Raw genomic sequence first — 18950 nt, 5'->3', positions numbered from 1 at the left:
AGAGTTTCAGAAACTACGGTGGATAGAGATGGTCTGGTTAGGAGAGTAAAGATATGTCTAGGTGATAGAGAACTAGGCAAGAAAGCTGAACGTCTTACTAAGCAGTCAGTGCTTGAACGCCCAGTTCAGAAACTGGTCTTGTTGCTAGATAGTGACTAATTAGTTACTAACTAACACACGCCTTGCATCTCTTAAGATGTGTTTTGATTTTGTTTTGAAATGTTTGGCACTCCTTTAATGCCACATTTCTGGTCTATGGTCATTTTGCGTTGAGAAATCATTTGTGTTTTCTAAATGCACTGTTATTACTATATTTGAAACACCAATGATTTGGTGGGAGTGTAAATGACCCATATTACTTTATATTATATTTGATATTATTAAGACGAGTTATTGAGATTATTATATGGTGCTTTGTTTATTAGACTTATATGCTATTGAATTTGTTATAGAGTGCCATGTACCAGATTTGATTTTATAGTGAATTGCACTTTTATTGTTTACATACCTTTTATTGTGAAATACATTGATATGGTATCCTCTGTATGTTACTGTGCGTGCGCAAGTTGACGGCAGAAACGAGAAGGAAAGTTAAAATGGCTGACGTTCGCGTGCCATGAGAAAGCCAAGGACTGTTCGTGAAGAATATTGTTTATCATTTTTATTTAGCACCTAGCTGGAAGGCGAACAGGTATGTGTGTAGAGTGACTGTAGTTTGATTCGTTATGAGGTGTTATTTTTATGTATTGTGTAACCGGATTTAGAAGTTAGCTAAATGAGCTAATGCTAGCAGTGCCATGCCCAGTTTTTTTTTTTTTTTTTGCAATTGTAAAACATTACAAGATCCTTTATACACAAAGATACTGTAACGTGCAAGGATAAGTAGACACGTTAGCCCTTGGCTAACGGGTCAGACCCTTTAGTTGACTGGTTAACATTGTTGCCCGCGGTGCGGGAAATCCGAGTTCATGCCCAGCTGTGATGGGCCGGCCAGGCTGCCCCCCCCCCCCGAATTCACTACATTGGTGTCAGAAGGGGCGGTTATTTGGGTGACAGGCCCCGTACTCGTTGGTAGAAGCGTCTTTTTGTCTTCTGACACTCCCGTCTTTGGTGCCCTGGTTTCCCGCAGTCCCAGCACAGAAATGGCTCTGCTCTTCGTGCTACCTGGACAGATATGCAGTGTTGGGGCTGCTCCTTTTTCCGCCATGATGGCCTCCACCTCCTCTGGCCTATGCAGTGCCTTTCAATGGTGAGTGGCTTGGCAAGCCGCACCTGTTGCCTGAGGTGGCTGTAGAGCCCATGGGAAGAACTCCAGGGCCGGGCATTGGATGGCGGATGGGGGCATATCAGGATACGCGTGGTTCACCAGGCGTTGAATGTCAGCCACCAGGGTACCCAACTTCTCCTGGCCATGTCTCTGTCTTGAATGGAATTGATCTCGGAGGCTGATAAGTGATTGGGTGTTGCCAAACTGGCGACCCAGGGCAGTGGTTAGCACCCCCAGTAATATCTCTCCAGCCGCCAGGTCGAGGAGTGCCTGCCTTGCTTCTCCCTCCAAGGCTGCTGCTAGCTGACTACTGGCTGGTTTTCTGTCCGTCTCATCACCCTAGCAATCAGGTTGAACTGAGCAAGGAATCCCTCCCAGCTGGAACTCCCGTCGTAGCGCCCCAGCTTCACCGAGGGAGTGTTTGAGCTTGGCCAGGGGTTGGAACATGAAAGGCAGGGAGGGGACTGGGGCAGGATGGCCTCATGTCCTCTTGTTTGTTGCCATGGTTCGGTAGAGTTGGTGAGTCTTGTACTGGAACCATATCTGCAGGGTGTGTTCAACTCTCCAGTCGTGGCAGATGGGGCAGTGAGTAACATGGGTTGAAGCCCCCTCTCTGTAGATCGTGTCCAACTTGCTTCTGCTGGCCGCCGCTGGTGGCTCCCTCTCCACGGATCATGTCCAGCTTGCTTCTGGTGGCTTCCCCATGGCTTGAAAGGCTGGCTGTCTTTCGTCGCACGGTCGGGGCAGGACGCAGCAGGGGCTCTTCGTTGGGCTTGTTCTAAAAGAGAGGACATTTTCAATTTCCTCGGGACTCCGCCCCTCGGACACTACCCAGCGTGTCTACCGCACTCAGGGGTGGGCACAGGTCTCCCCCATCCTGAGGCCGCACTGCGCCGCTCCCATCTGGAAGAGAGAGCAAACCTCTGATCTCCTCTTTGAGAGCAGCGATTTCCATACGCCCACAGGCCAACTTTCGGTTACGCCCTTTGGCCAGCGTTTACTGCCTAGAGAAGTCCATCCCACTTCTGACACCAATGCAGCGAACTAGGAGGGCAGCCCGGGAACCGTCGCCACAGCCGGGACCGCGAACCCATATCTCCCGCACCGCGGGCGGCAGCGTTAACCGGTCGACTAAAGAGTCTGAGCCGTTAACCAAGGGCTAACGTGTTTACTTATCCTTGCACGTTACACGACCCCTCTCTTTCGGGAACCGCGTCGGGACGCGGGGGCGCACGTGCTTCCGATGACCTCACGGTCTCATCGTCCCACTTCTGACACCAATGCAGCGAACTAAGGGGGGGGGGGCAGGCATCCCGGGAACCGTCGTCATAGCCGGGACGCGAACCCGTATCTCCCGCACCGCGGACGACAACGTTAACCAGTCGACTAAAGGGTTCGACCCGTACGTGTCTCGTCTACTCACCCGTGCACGCTACAACACATAAACAGGTCCCATGACCGGTGCCCGGACGGCTCCTCGAATGCCTACGTCACCGAGAAGCTGCGGCGGAGTTGTCGCGAGAATGTGATTTCCCAACCAGCAGTGTGCGTGACAGGGACAAGTAAGATGGCGACGCAGGAGAGCGAAGCAACGCAAGCCACCGTGAGCAACGGCGAGGTAAAATTGAATGACAACCGTGTCGCCGTATTACTTTTCCCTTGCTTATTTCGGCCGCACTTCGGCACCCGTGTCGTTTGCTTCGCCGAGAGGCGCGGTGTGTGTTTTAACGGTCGTTACAGGAGCCTTGGTCGGTGACGTTGTCAACGCCGGCTGGTTTTAAAACGACCCCCCCCCCTCACGATATACTGAGAATACTGCCTCTGTCACGTTAGCTAGCTAGCGGCCGTCTGTAGCCGCGAACAACAACGGTTCTGTCATCATGCCGCCGCGTCTCATGGCCGTTATCTGACGAGAAGTTTACTTGCGCGCCGTGGCGGTTAACAGCTTGTAGCTAGCTTCCCGCTGCGGTTTAGTTGTCAGCCAGCGGAGTTCCGGTCGCTATCGCACGGCCTACAAAACAGCGCAGCTCGGGTTCGGCAAACCAGCATTAACAAGAAACCCGAGCTTGTCACCTGCGGTCGTCTTTCCATGTTGGGGAAGAAACGGCGGCCTGTTTATTTTCTCGCTCGTTCTCCCTTTTGTTGGTTTTAGTCGGTAGCCCTTTAAAGGGGGCGAGCGACGTTCAACTACGCACATTTACGCTATCTGTGGAAGTCGGTTTCTCGTTATTTGATGCATCAGCCGTGGCTGGATGTGGCGTGCATTTTGGTTCCTTGAGCTTTTTAATCCCAAATTTTGTTTGTATTTCCTACTGGGGGTTAGCTGGGCTTTTGTCCGGACGTAAACAATCTCATCTTTTTTATTGAAAGGGGCCTGTCCATTTTTGAAATGTGCTGACATCTGGTCGTTTTTTTATTTTTTTTAGCTTATTTCAACAGTTATGGTGAAGCAATCCAAAGGAAATGCTGTTGGATTAATCTAGAGAACACATTGATGGCCACGTGCCAGCTGTAGCTGGAGTCTGCTTTAATTAATATTCTCTTATTATCCACTTTGCTGTGGTTATGCTGGGTGCAGAAGTAACAATGCTGGGTGCAGAAGTAACAATACTGGACACGGGGGGCCCCATCTCCCACACATGGCAAAGTGCAGTTACTGTATTGCCACAAGTTAATTCTTGATCTCACGGATGTATTTTTCCGTACAGAGCATCAACATTGTAATTGCAAAAGGAAGATCTATGCTAACTGACCATTTCATCACTGATTGACTTTACTTTTGGGATATATTATTGACAAAAATTTCACAACCGTGGTTTTTATATCAAGTACCATTACTTTTCTTTGAAGGTCCATTTAGTCCCACCTTTATGAGATACTATCACTCATCCCCTGGGTGCAATAAATGATACTGATAACTACTACTACTACTACTTTTGACTGCTCCCGTTAGGGGTTGCCGCAGCGGATCATCCATTTCCATTTCTTCCTGTCTTCTGCGTCTTCCTCTGTCACACCAGCCACCTGCATGTCTTCCCTCACCACATCCATAAACCTCCTCTTTGGCCTTCCTCTTTTCCTCTGTCCTGGCAGCTCCATATTCAGTATCCTTCTCCCAATATACCCAGCATCTCTCCTCCACACATGTCCAAGCCATCTCAACCTTGCCTCTCTCTCTTTTTCTCCAAATCGTCCAACCTGAGCTGTCCTTCTAATGTACTCGTTCCTAATCCGCTCCTTCTTCGTTACTTCCAGTGAAAATCTTAGCATCTTCAACTCTGCCACCTCCAGCTCCACCTCCTGTCTTTTCGTCAGTGCCACTGTCTCCAAACCACATAACATAGCTGGTCTCACAACCATCTTGTAAACCTTCCCTTTAACTCTTGCTGGTACCCTTCTGTCGCAAATCACTCCTGACACTCTTCTCCACCCACTCTACCCTGCCTGCACTCTCTTCTTCACCTCTCTACTGCACTCCCCGTTACTTTGGACAGTTGACCCCAAGTATTTAAACTCATATGCCTTCGTCACTTCCACTCCTTGCATCCTGACCATTTCACTGTCCTCCCTCTCATTCACGCATAGGTATTCCGTCTTGCTCCTACTGACTTTCATTCTTCTTCTCTCCAGTGCATACCTCCACCTCTCCAGGCTCTCCTCAACCTGCACCCTACTCTTGCTACAGTGTAGGGTGCTAATAAATGATACTAATAAAGAAATGTCAATTTCTGCCTTTGAAAGATTGACTCAGCTTTCAGCCTACACCTTGCCAGTCAGATAATCACACCTGTGCACCCTGAGGAGTCCTTTGAAGGTCAATTTAGTCCCACCTTTATTAAATACTATCACTCATCCCCTGGGTGCAATAAATGATACTGATAAAGAAATGTCAATTTCTGTCTATGAAAGATTAACTCAGCTTTCAGCCTACACCTTGCCAGTCAGATAATCACACCTGTGCACCCTGAGGAGTCTTCAAGTAGAGCATTTGCTGTGTAATCTGAATAGGCAGTTACTTGTTAATCCTTGTTGAATGATTGTGACTTGTAAATTATTACCTTATGCCCGAATAGTTGACCTGTTTTTGTTGAACATAAAGTTTACAAGCTAAGAGTTGTGTTGGTGTAATGGTAATGCTGATCCCTGCACGAGATGGCAGCTCCTTTCTCTGACAAGGGAATATCCTCTGTCCACTTGGATAAAAAATCCCATTCTAAGCATCTTGTTTAAAGCTCGTAGGTTCTGAGTTTGTGTACCTTTTGGAGTATTTTTTATTCTATAGTAATTGATTGATAGGTTGTCAGATCTCAACACTTTGTAAATCTTGAGGAAAACCACGAGTCTCCCTTGTGCTGATGACACAAGGGAAGATCAGATATTTAGATATTGAATGAGTCGCATGACTTTGAATGTGCTTTTCCATTGTGTCACTTGAATAGAATGTAGCCCTGCAAGGGGTGTTGTAATGGTTCACAATGCAACGTATGTAGGTAAAAACACCATTGGTTGATACACAAAAGCAAAACAACATTGTGTCCTCAGGTCAATTCCTTATAAATCCCTAGATAACTATTTTTTACTGCCAAAATAGAAAAATACAGAAACCTGATTAAACCATTATATTGTGGTTTATTTACTAAAAACCCAGTGTCAAATACCAGTACAGCCAAAATGATTCTGAGTTTTGTCTAGTTTTATGAAAACATTTACAAACCCCAATTCCAATGAAGTTGGGACGTTGTGTAAAACGCGAATTAAACAGAATGCAAGGATTTGCAAATCCTTTTCAACCTATATTCAATTGAATACACTACAAAGACAAGATATTTAATGTTCAAACTGATCAACTTTATTGTTTTTTGCAAATATTCACTCATTTTGAATTTGATGCCTGCAACACGTTCCAAAGAAGCTGGGACAGGGGCAACAAAAGACTGGGAAAGTTGAGGAATGCTCAAAAAACACCTGTTTGGAACATTCCACAGGTGAACAGGTTAATTGGAAACAGGTGAGTGTCATGATTGGGTATAAAAGGAGCATCCCCGAAAGGCTCAGTCGTTCACAAGCAAGGATGGGGTGAGGTTCACCACTTTGTGAACAACTGCGTGAGCAAATAGTCCAACAGTTTAAGAACAACGTTTCTCAACGTACAATTGCAAGGAATTTAGGGATTTCATCATCTACAGTCCATAATATCATCAAAAGATTCAGAGACTCCGGAGAAATCTCTACACGTAAGCAACAAGGCCGAAAACCAACACTGAATGCCAATGACCTTCGATCCCTCAGGCGGCACTGCATTAAAAACCGACATCATTCTGTAAAGGATATTACCATGTGGGCTCAGGAACACTTGGGAAAACCATCATAAGTTAACACAGTTTGTCGCTACATCTACAAGTGCAAGTTAAAACTCTACCATGCAAAGTGAAAGCCATATATCAACAACACCCAGAAACGCCGCCGGCTTCTCTGGGCCCGAGCTCATCTGAGATGGACTGACGCAAAGTGGAAAAGTGTGCTGTGGTCTGACGAGTCCACATTCAAATTGTTTTTGGAAATCATGGACGTCGTTTTCCTGCGGGCTAAAGAGGAAAAGGACCGTCCAGATTGTTATCAGCACAAAGTTCAAAAGGCAGCATCTGTGATGGTATGAGGGTGTGTTAGTGCCCATGGCATCATGGGTAACTTGCACATCTGTGAAGGCACCATTAATACTGAAAGGTACATACAGGTTTTGGAGCAACATATGCTGCCATCCAAGCGACGTCTTTTTCAGGGACATCCCTGCTTATTTCAGCAAGACAATGCCAAGCCACATTCTGCACATGTTACAACAGCGTGGCTTCGTAGTAAAAGAGTGCGGGTACTAGACTGGCCTGCCTGCAGTCCAGACCTGTCTCCCATTGAAAATGTGTGGCGCATTATGAAGCGCAAAATACGACAACGGAGACCCTGGACTGTTGAGCAACTGAAGTCATACATAAGCAAGAATGGGAAAGAATTCCACCTACAAAGCTTCAACAATTAGTGTCCTCAGTTACCAAACGCTTATTGAGTGTTGTTAAAAGGAAAGGTGATGTAACACAGTGGTAAACATGCCCCTGTCCCAGCTTCTTTGGAATGTGTTGCAGGCATCAAATTCAAAATGAGTGAATATTTGCAAAAAAAAAAAAACATCAGTTTGAACATTAAATATCTTGTCTTTGTAGTGTATTCAATTGAATATAGGTCGAAAAAGATTTGCAAATCATTGTATTCTGTTTTTATTTACGTTTTACACAACGTCCCAACTTCATTGGAATTGGGGTTTGTATTTGTAACCGAAACTAAGTGGCATTAAAGGGAACCATGTTACTTGCCTTCTGGACTGCTTGCTGTATCAACCATTTATCTGCATAGATCTAAGGTCAAAGTGTAGATTCATGGCTTTTTAACACATTAGGCTATAGGTTGGACTTGTAATATCAGTTACTGCTTTTAGATTTTAGTGGCTGTCATATTGGATCTCGTGAAGTCTTTTTAAACTAGAAACCAAGTTATTATTGTTCCAGTCCATATTGCATTACATGTTGCCTATGCTACTGCTGTGGGCATTATAACTACCAAAATTTACAGCGTGTGTGTGTGTGTGTGTGTGTGTGTGTGTGTGTGTGTGTGTGTGTGTGTGTGTGTGTGTGTGTGTGTGTGTGTGTGTGTGTGTGTGTGTGTGTGTGTGTGTGTGTGTGTGTGTGTGTGTGTGTGTGTGTGTGCGTGCGTGCGTGCGTGCGTGCGTGCGTGCGTGCGTGCGTGCGTGCGTGCGTGCGTGCGTGCGTGCGTGCGTGCGTGCGTGCGTGTAGGTAAGCAGCAATGGAACTGCTGCAGCAACAGATGGCCAAGCAGTGCAGACACCTGCAAATGCACAAGACCCCCAACAACAACAGCAGCAGCAGCAAGCACCTAATGCATGGCAGGTCATCAAAGGAGTCCTCTTCAGGTGGGTATTATTACCCAGTTTACACCTGGCTAAAAATGTGTCTCATCTAATCAGTCGAAATTGCTATTGATAGCCAGACGCACAGAGTATAGAGAGTCATTTGTTGTTGCTTAAGCCAGGTTTGAGACTTTTCTGAGCTGGAAATGGGCTAAGTGTAAAGAGTCTTCTTTCTTCAAGCTATATAGTAATTTCTCTGCTCCTCCCAAAACATTATGAGCCTCTTCTGGGAATTTGAATATTACTCCTTTGTAAAGCTTAACAGTAAGGATGCACCGAAACTGATACCGGTATGGTATATCAGGCCAATATCGGGCTAAAATGTTGTATCAATATTGAAGGTTTTATCAAAGACTAAAATCTGATGACAAAAGCAATGGGTAACATGTAAGAAATAATACTAAAAGGCTCAATTTACTACATTTTTGAAACATTGAAGCCTGTACTTCTTTAATGGTAGAAAAAAAAATCTAAATTATTTTGCCTGTTGACCACAAACAAATGGGTCTAAGTTTGTACTTTTCAGCTAAAGTAGTAGATAGGTACTAGGTATCAGCAGATACTTAAACATTTGTACTCTGAATAATATCATCAGTGAAAAAGTTATATTGGTGCATCTTTAATGAGCACAGTTCACCCAATGCCACATACCACAGAGCTAATGCATTGCCCTACTCTGGGTTATCACCTAGAGAAGGTACTGGTTTCCTCTCATCAAACAAGCTGCATTTGCTCACAAAACAAGTCTAACGTGAAATACCACATAAAAGTCACCCAGTTTGTTATAAAGGGCATACCACAATTTTCTCCCACCAGTCTTCACTTTGTCCTCAGAATGAAGTTGTTCTTTGGATGCTTGCGTTAACTACAGACCCAGCTATGACTGCTACATTCAATAACTGTTCCCTCTGCTGATTTGTATTGTGTCGTAATGACCATAGCTGGCCTCTCCATGAGTGTATGAAACAAGAATTTTGGAAATACCTACTACTAGGTTTGGGAACCGAAACTCGGTTCCAAATTAGAACTGAGTAAAAATGCCAGGTACCGCATACCCATTAAAAAAAGTTGAATTTCGGTTCTGCTTATCGGTTCCTAAAAGAGATATGAATCTTAATTATTGCAAACAACAGCTTCATATATGTCTGCAAGGACCTGGCGGCTTTTTTTTTGTTTCTGTCTACTTTACGGGTCAGCTGAACCATGCCTGTGTGTCCGTGTCCATTTGTTTTGATACGAGCTAGCAGTTAGCATGTTTGACTAGCATCACAGCAGCAGTTTGAAAGATGGACCGCGGTAAACGGTCCAACGTGTGGCTTTACTTTGCCAAAGAAAGCGACAATAAGGCTAAGTGCAGTAAATGTGGGAAGTTTATTAGCTGCAAGGCAGGTTGCACCTCAAATCTGACCAAACACTTACGGCACCACAGCATCGATTTGAAAGAATGTACGGTGTTTGACGTCCTGCGGCCTCCGACTGCGAGTGTGTCAGACTCGGTCAGCGCCACCACGTCGCGAGCACCTCCAGTAGAGCCAGGGAAGACAGCAAGCCACGAGACACTGTTCTCTTTGGTAGTAAAAGGAAGTATGACCAAGGAGAACTGAGGAGTGCCACAGAGCGGTAACGGCTTTTTTTACTGCTTTCCACTGTGTTGTTGTCAGGTGGAATATACCAGAGATTAGAGCATTTTTCACTGCTAATTATATACAAATATGACTGTTGTTTGGACACCAGTATTTTCCTTGGATGATGTGTTTATTTATATGTATTTACATTGTTGATGTTCAGTTAATGCTTAAAAAATAACGATATTTTTGTTGACCTCTTTTTTTTAATATACACTCACCGGCCACTTTATTAGGCACACCTGTCCAACTGCTCGTTAATGCAAATTTCTAATCAGCCAATCACATGGCAGCAACTCAATGCATTTAGGCATGTAGACATGGTCAAGACGATCTGCTGCAGTTCAAACCAAGCATCAGAATGGGGAAGAAAGGTGATTTAAGTGACTTTGAACGTGGCATGGTTGTTGGTGCCAGACGGGCTGGTCTGAGTATTTCAGAAACTGCTGATCTACTGGGATTTTCACGCACAACCATCTCTAGGGTTTACAGAGAATGGTCCGAAAAAGAGAAAATATCCAGTGAGCGGCAGTTATGTGGGCGAAAATGCCTTGTTGATGCCAGAGGTCAGAGGAGAATGGCCAGACTGGTTTGAGCTGATAGAAAGGCAACAGTAACTCAAATAACCACTCTTTACAACCGAGGTATGCAGAAGAGCATCTCTGAACGCACAACACGTCGAACCTTGAGGCAGATGGGCTACAGCAGCAGAAGACCACACCGGGTGCCACTCCTGTCAGCTAAGAACAGGAAACTGAGGCTACAATTCGCACAGGCTCACTAAAATTGGACAATAGAAGATTGGAAAAACGTTGCCTGGTCTGATGAGTCTCGATTTCTGCTGTGACATTCGGATGGTAGGGTCAGAATTTGGCGTCAACAACATGAAAGCATGGATCCATCCTGCCTTGTATCAACGGTTCAGGCTGGTGGTGGTGGTGTGACGGTGTGGGGGATATTTTCTTGGCACACTTTGGGCCCCTTAGTACCAATTGAGCATCGTGTCAACGCCACAGCCTACCTGAGTATTGTTGCTGACCATGTCCATCCCTTTATGACCACAGTGTTCCCATCTTCTGATGGCTACTTCCAGCAGGATAACGCGCCATGTCATAAAGCTCGAATCATCTCAGACTGGTTTCTTGAACATGACAATGAGTTCACTGTACTCAAATGGCCTCCACAGTCACCAGATCTCAATCCAATAGAGCACCTTTGGGACGTGGTGGACCGGGAGATTCGCATCATGGATGTGCAGCCGACAGATCTGCAGCAACTGCGTGATGCTATCATGTCAATATGGACCAAACTCTCTGAGGAATGTTTCCAGTACCTTGTTGAATCTATGCCACGAAGGATTAAGGCAGTTCTGAAGGCAAAAGGGGGTCCAACCCAGTACTAGCAAGGTGTACCTAATAAAGTGGCCAGTGAGTGTATATACCATGTTGGAATCGAAACTCAGAATTGATAAGAACCAGAATCGTTAGGCAGAATCGGAATCGATAAAATTCAGACAATACCCAACCCTACCTGCTACCTCTGCAGAAGCTAAACAATAGACAGCAAAGATGGGTTAAAAGTAGGGTACGAGCAGGAGGAATTTTCATATTGTGCAGTAAAGTAGTGGTGGAATTGCAATGATGTCTATGCTGCAAATGGAGATACATTTAAAAACCAAGTTTAAATGCATGTGGATAAATCAGGTGCATGTAGAATCTAAATACATGTCAAATAAGATCTGTAGTGTAAATGGCGCCATCTGGCACATGTACAAATGCACTCTTACTTGCTATAAGAACCATTTATACTTGCCATAACAACAACAAACCTTATGCACCTCACGTTTGGGAATATGTTGATGTAATGAAAAGCGTATTGCAAATCAGGGCATTGTGGTTTTAGTGGGTAGTTAAATGGTCTTAATTAAAGCCTCGGGGTTAAAATAATGTGCAAATGAAAGTGTGACACATTATTTAGCACACAATCATTTAGCTGCTGGGACCCCCATAGCTAGGTATTTTTATTCCAACATAGGAATTCATTAAATAGGGGGAAAAAACCCTCTCGCCCTATAACCCCCTCCCCTCATCAGTTACAGTCACCATTTTGTATGTTATGATGTACGTATCAAAATCAGTAAATCTCTTACACTGAAGCAGCCACTGAAACCAGTCTGGAATTGGCCCACGAGCAAACCCGTGTTTCAGAAACAAAGATGCTCTTAATAAGTAGCAACAAGGGGGCACTCAGGTGGCTCACCTAGTGGAGCATGTGCCACATGGGGCTGAATCCTTGTCGCGGTGGCCTGGGCTCGGGTCCGGCCCGGGCCCCTTGCTGTGTGTCATCCCCTCTCTCTTTCCCCAGCCTTTCCTGTCTCTCTACTGTCGCTGTCGAATAAAGCAGAAATGCCAAAAGAAAAATTGTTAGTAAAGCAAAATAAGTAACAAACAAGCAGTTTAAGAAAACAAGACCCTCAAAAATGGACTTTAACACACTTCTTCAAAAAATATCTCCATACACATAATTTACCTCAGTCATTAAAATGTATGACGCATAGTGATGTATGATTCTATTTCCTTTGGACCCACATTCACCAGACCCATTTTTCTGTGACATTTAAAAATGTATTATTCTATTAGTGAAATGCTCCCAACCCATTTCACCAAGTACTACACAACAAAACATTGATTTTTCAGTGTTTGTTATCACATTTAAACGGCAGTGTCACAGAATCAACATAATGGCAGCTTCTTAGCCTTAACCTCGTTCAGAGATACAAAGAGGTTGTTAGCAGAGTTTTGCCTGCAAGGTCAGCCAAACATAGCGACAGTAATGATCCAAAACAAAAACCTAGAGGATCAGCGGAGCTCTACACTGTAAACCTCAGAGAACTGGGTGTAAAGACTCTTAATTTCTGAAAACTAATGACTCATTCTTGATGTTGACGGCATTGCTTTCTGCCAGTTCACAACAGCTGTGTCAAAACACTTAAATGTTTGAGGAGTCATTGTATTTGGGTATGTATTTTTAATGCGCCAGTTTGAATTGAAATGTAAAAAAAAAAGACATTGAAAATTTAAACAAGTTAAAATAAAGAACTTATTTCACCGGAAATGCAGCTCAGGCACTTTTGGTGTCCTTTGGTCCAAATTTGTGGTTGCAATGACCTTAGCATTATTCTATTGACATACCAGTGCACATCCTATCCAAGTCTGGACAGCAGACAGAAAAATAACAAAATATGTCAGTCGCTCACTTAAGATGTGGGGGAAAAAGCTGTTGTCAGACTTTGCAATCAAAATTGGCATGGATCTAAATATTGTCATTTTCAGTTGTTGCCTTTTAGACTTCAATAGGAATATCCAACCAGATATTCATAAATTAATGATGAAGATTAATACAGTCCTTCCAGATTTTTTGTGGCAATGGTTATCTCATGAGAGTCTACAGTAGAATTGCTTTGACTGTAGGTTTGGTATCATGTAGTTGAGGTTGCATTAATTGGTTCCTGGAGAGATGCAGTTAGTAGCTAGACAAGGGACTTGAACTGGTCTCATCAAGGTATAAGAAGATGAATGAGGGAGAATGCTGCAATTTTGCACCATACCCTGTTTGAATAATGAATTCATGCATCAAGGAATGGTAACTGAAGTCAAAACTAAGTTTCCAGGTTCCACAAAATTCCTGTGTTTAGTATGACCTTACCAGGTGTTTTCTGGAATTACTGACCCACATATTAAGTTTTTAATCGACTTCTTTTTTAAGTGATTAATGCAGTTTTCTAACCTGCGTATACAATTGCAATCAAAAAAGATTTGTCTGGGGCGCCCCTGTGCAAGATCTGTCTGCGTCCCATAGAACAGTGTTTCTGAACCGGGGGTCCGCGGACCCCTAGTGGTCCGTGGTGTAATTGCAAGGGGTCCGTGAAAATAAAATATCTTTAAAAAAAGATCCTATGACATTTATAGAAATAGGATTATTTTACTCAAATGTGACTGAGACCTTTTTCTACCTAAACTATAAAGGGTAACAGGACTTTTTTCTCTAATTACATCTGTTTCATAAGTGTAATTTATTGTATTTTAATAAGAGATCTCGCTCCCGTTTGCATTGTTAAAAGCTACTGCATGACGCTGTTAATACAAACTTAACACGATCTGCATCCGTTTCCAAATTATGAGCCCCCTAGTGTTTCAGTGGGTGTACACCATTCATTTCTTAATAATGATTTTATTGTGAAACATCTGCAGGAAGGTGTTGTGGGAAAACTCAGTAACTTGCAAGATTCAGGTTAGCACTTGAAATTAAGCTAATGTTATAAACAAACAAAGATGATAAGCACAGTTACACGAAGAAGAAGAAGTCGTGACAACATGGAGAGATGACTCAAATAAAAAAAAAACAGATGAAGGAGACTCGGGGCCACCCGAAAAGAAAACCAAAACAGACCGCAAAAAGAGACTTTACAAAGAAGATTACATATTATTTGGATTTACGGCAACTGATTCGGAACCTCAGCAGCCTCTGTGTTTTTTATGTGGAGAGGTACTGTCAAACCACGCCATGAAACCGGCACACCTGCAGCGGCACCTAAGCACCAGGCACCAGTCATCAGTGGGCAAGACTGCTGACTTCTTCAAACGAAAATTGTCAAGAGTTCAGGGGAGCGCAAAATCACATGCGTGCCGCAAGTCAGACTTCAGCAACTTCCCTTCAAGCATCTTACCAGGTAGCTTTGCTAATCGCTAAAGCTAAAAAGCCGTATACAATAGCAGAGGAGCTAATTGCACCAGCAGCAGCTATCCTAGCTGAAACTATGGTGGATAAAAAAGCAGCAGATGCAATCCGGTCAGTACCGCTGTCTAACGACACAATATGCCGCAGAGTGGATGAGATGGCTGGTGACATTGTTCAGCAGGTGACCGATAAACTGAAAAGAGCGGGCTCTTTTTTAGTACAGCTAGACGAGTCTACTGATGTGAATGGAGAAGCCCTGTTGGTCATGTTTGCTCGTTTCAAAGATGACACAGTCAACAATATAGTTGAACACATCGTCTTCTGCAAGCCACTACCTGAAAAAACTACGGGTGAGGACATTTTTAATTTGATTGACTGTTTTTTCACGGAGCACGCGTTGGACTGGAAGCGCTGCTCGCATGTATGCACAGACGGGGCAGCGTCTATGACAGGTCGGCACCGCGGAGTTGTCTCTCGCATACGGCAGGTAAACCCCAACTTCCAAAGCATGCACTGCATAATTCACAGAGAAGCGTTGGCTTCAAAACGCATTAGCCCAGAACTGGACAGTGTTTTGACTGACGCTGTGAAAGCGATTAACTTCATTAAATCACGACCTCTCAACGCAAGACTGTTCCACAAGCTGTGCGACGAAACAGGCGGTGACCATCATCATCAGCTGCTGCTACATACAGACGTACGTTGGCTATCAAGGGGGAAAACACTACAGAGACTATGGGAACTGAGAGAGCAGGTGCGCGATTTCCTCTCCGAGCATGGACATCCTCTGGCTGCTAAACTTAGAAGACCAGACCTGGTTGGCTCACCTGGCTTACCTTGCTGATGTTTTTGGCCGTCTGAATGAGTTGAACACGAGCTTGCAAGGTGATGATAAAACTGTTCTTCAGATGTTTGATAAAGTTTCAGCATTCATGAGGAAAACTGACCTCTGGTTGAGACGGTGTGAAAAGGGGGATGTCAGTAATTTCCCTCAGCTTAACTCTTGGATAGCTGATATGAAACAGAACATGAAGCAGAACATTTTGAAAACTGTAAAAATGCACCTGGCCAAACTGTCAGCTGAGTTTCAATCCTACTTCCCAGATATTGAGGACATGTGTACTAGACATGACTGGATACGCAGGCCATTCATGCCCAGCAGCATGGATACAGCACCAGAGCAACTCCATGAGAGCCTCATTGACCTGTCTTCAGACAGTGGCTTCAGACTGAAGTTTTCAGAGACATCACTAACACAGTTTTGGTGCTGTGTGGAGAAGGAGTACCCAGAGCTTGCAAAAGAGGCTCTCTACCAGTTGGAGCCATTCGGGTCTACATACTTGTGTGAGGTCACTTTCTCAGCTCTGACACACAAAAGGCCAAACAGAGAAACAGACTTCAAGAGAGAGGTATCATTACAGCTGTTGCCACTATTCAACCCAGGTTACAGAAACTCATGAGCGGCAGACAAGTACAAGTGTCTCACTAACGGTTACACAGCACACCTCACCGCACATGAACTTTTCACCACACCACATCCAAGTGGCACACAAACAGTGAGGATGCTTCGCTTTGAAAACACACACACCATCTGCTTCTACAGACAAAACTAAGACTTAACTATACAATATCCATTGAGATTTCATACTTATGTTTGTTTTTGTTCTTGCAGAGTGCATAAAAATTCTGTTTTGTTACATATTTCTGGAAGTTACTGCATAAAAATTCTTTTGTTACATATATCTGAAAGTTACTGCATAAAAATTCTGTTGTTACATATATCTGAAAGTTACTGCATAAAAATTCTTTTGTTACATATATCTGAAAGTTACTGCATACATATTCTGTTTTGTTAACTATATCTAAGTTACAACTGAAAGCTCTTATTTTTGCCCCAAAGAGTGAATAAATGCTATAATGCAATTTAAAATGCAGTTTCTACTGTTTCTATCAAATTGCAACCCCCCTCCCCCAAGATCAGGTGGAGGGGTCCTCAGGGTAGATAAAAAATACGCAGGGGGTCCAGGACCCCAAAAAGGTTGAGAACCACTGCCATAGAAGACTACAATCCGTGCCCACTTTGGTAGTAACGTCACCACTACAATCCTCACCCACCACAAGTAACGTCACCACTACAATCCCCACCCACTACAAGTAACGTCGCCACTACAATCCCCACCCACTACAAGTAACGTCGCCACTACAATTCACGCCCACCACCCACTTCCAGTGCGGGTTCCATTTCTGCTCTGGTAGTTATTTAGTTGTGTGTTTTTTTACAATCCACGTGGACATAGAGTTGGTTAGTAAAGGTGCGTGGGCCGAAGGCCCGAGCTGCATCTAAGGAGCGAGGCCGCAGGCTCAGGGCCCCCCCCTCGAAGGGGGGGTCCTGGATGAGTGAACGTGCATGAGGGCCGAAGGCCCGAGCTGCGTCTAACATCAATCTACTGTTTACAAATTATTATTATATTAATGCTCTCCAGAATGACTTAAAACCAATTATTTAACCACCTGATTAAAACATACCGCTTCATCTTCTTCTTCTTTGATGTCTTCTTCTATTTTATGGCAGTTAGCAAACGATTTAGAAAAGTACAAGTTACACCTCCTGCTACAAGTTACACCCCTACAAGTTACACCCCTTTCTTGCAGTCCGCAGACAGACCCGTCTCCCCCTGTGGCTCACCTAGTAGAGCGAATCCGGCCCGGGTGCTTTGCTGCATGTCATCCCCTGCCTTTCCTGTCTCTCTCTACTATCACTATCCAATAAAGGCAGAAAATGCCTAAACAAAAAAAAAGATTTCTCTTTATCAAGATTTTACTTTAAATGACCAAAAAAGGATATATTTTTAGAGAATGAGAAAAGGGGTAGAAAAACCATGTTGAAGATCCAGAATGGTTATAACATTGATTTATGAAAATTAAATAATCTGATTTTCACATTTCTATAAATGTTTCACAGTATCTTCTGAACATAAGTCAGCCCATTTTATCTCTTGATAAAGCACTGATTTTGATGAGGTGACTTCTGCTATACAGATTCAGTGCTGCCGAACTTGATGCGGGTTGAACAAATGATGTTCCTTTTTGTTTCACTCTGTTTTAATAGTTTTTCAGATCTTCAGGATACGGTTGAATTTGGAAGTTTTCATACACTCAGGTCGAAGTCATTTTTAACCACTCTACAGATTTGATGTTAACAAACTATAGTTGTGGCAAATTGGTTAGGATATCTACTTTGTGCATGGCACAAGTCATTTTCCAGCAATTGTTTACAGACAGATTATTTCACTTATAATTCACTATATCACAATTCCAGTGGGTCAGAAGTTTACATACACCAAGCTGACTGTGCCTTTAAACAGCCTGGAAAATTCAAGAAAATGATGTCATGGCTTTAGAGATTTCTGATAGGCTAATTGACATCATTTGAGTCAATTGGGGGTGTACCTGTGGATGTATTTCAAGGCCTATCTTCAAACGCAGTGCCTCTTTGCTTGACATCATTGTAAAATCAAAAATATGCCAAGACCTAAGAAAAATAAAATTGTGGACCTCCACAAGTCTGGTTCATCCTTGGGAGCAATTTCCTAACTTCTGAATGTACCACGTTCATCTGTACAGACAATAGTATGCGAGTATAAACACCATGGGACCACACAGCTGTCACCACTCAGGAAGGAGACGCGTTCTGTCTCCTAGAGATCAGATCAAATCAAATCAATTTTATGTGTATAGCCCAATATCACAAATTACAAATTTGCCTCAGTGGGCTTAACAGCAACACAACGTCCTGTCTTTAGACCTTCTCATCGGATAAGGAACAACTCCCTAAAAAAAACCTTTAACAGGGAGAAAAAATAGGAAGAAACCTCATGAACATACTTTCGTGCGAAAAGTGCAAATCAATCCCAGAACAACAGCAAAGGACCTTGTGAAGATGCCGGTGGAAATGGGTACACAAGTATTTTTATTCACATTAAAACAAGTCCTGTATCGGCATAACCTGAAAGCCCGCTCAGCAAGGAAGAAGCTACTGCTCTGAAACTGCCACAAAAAAGCGAGGCTATGGTTCGCAACTGCACATGGGGATAAAGATCTTACTTTTCGGAGAAATGTCCTTTCGTATGATGAAACAAAAACTGAACTGTTGGGCTATAATGAACATTGTTATTTTTGGAGGAAAAAGGGGGAGGCTTGCAAGCTAAAGAACACTATCCAAACCTTGAAGCGCGGGGGTGGCAGCATCATGTTGTGGGGGTGCTTTGCTGCAGGAGGGACTGGGTGCACTTCACAAAATAGATGGCATCATGAGGAAGGACAATTATATGGATATATTGAAACAACA

General features: G+C 43.7%; 1 protein-coding gene across 1 annotated transcript in view; it reads left to right on the top strand.

Annotated features, from left to right (window-relative positions):
• The first annotated feature begins 2700 nt into the window (after positions 1-2700).
• Positions 2701-18950, top strand: part of clptm1 (CLPTM1 regulator of GABA type A receptor forward trafficking) — a 33828-nt gene continuing 17578 nt past the window's right edge. The window contains exons 1-2 of the mRNA XM_056283230.1: positions 2701-2885; positions 8107-8243. Coding sequence (XP_056139205.1) covers positions 2835-2885; positions 8107-8243 — 188 coding nt within the window. The 5' untranslated portion in view covers positions 2701-2834. The remainder of the gene's footprint in view (positions 2886-8106; positions 8244-18950) is intronic.

This window comes from Lampris incognitus, chromosome 7 (genome assembly GCF_029633865.1).
Source record: "Lampris incognitus isolate fLamInc1 chromosome 7, fLamInc1.hap2, whole genome shotgun sequence".
NCBI lineage: Eukaryota > Metazoa > Chordata > Actinopteri > Lampriformes > Lampridae > Lampris > Lampris incognitus.
Note: the sequence above shows the minus strand (reverse complement) of the source record. Positions and strands in the feature narration are given on the sequence as shown.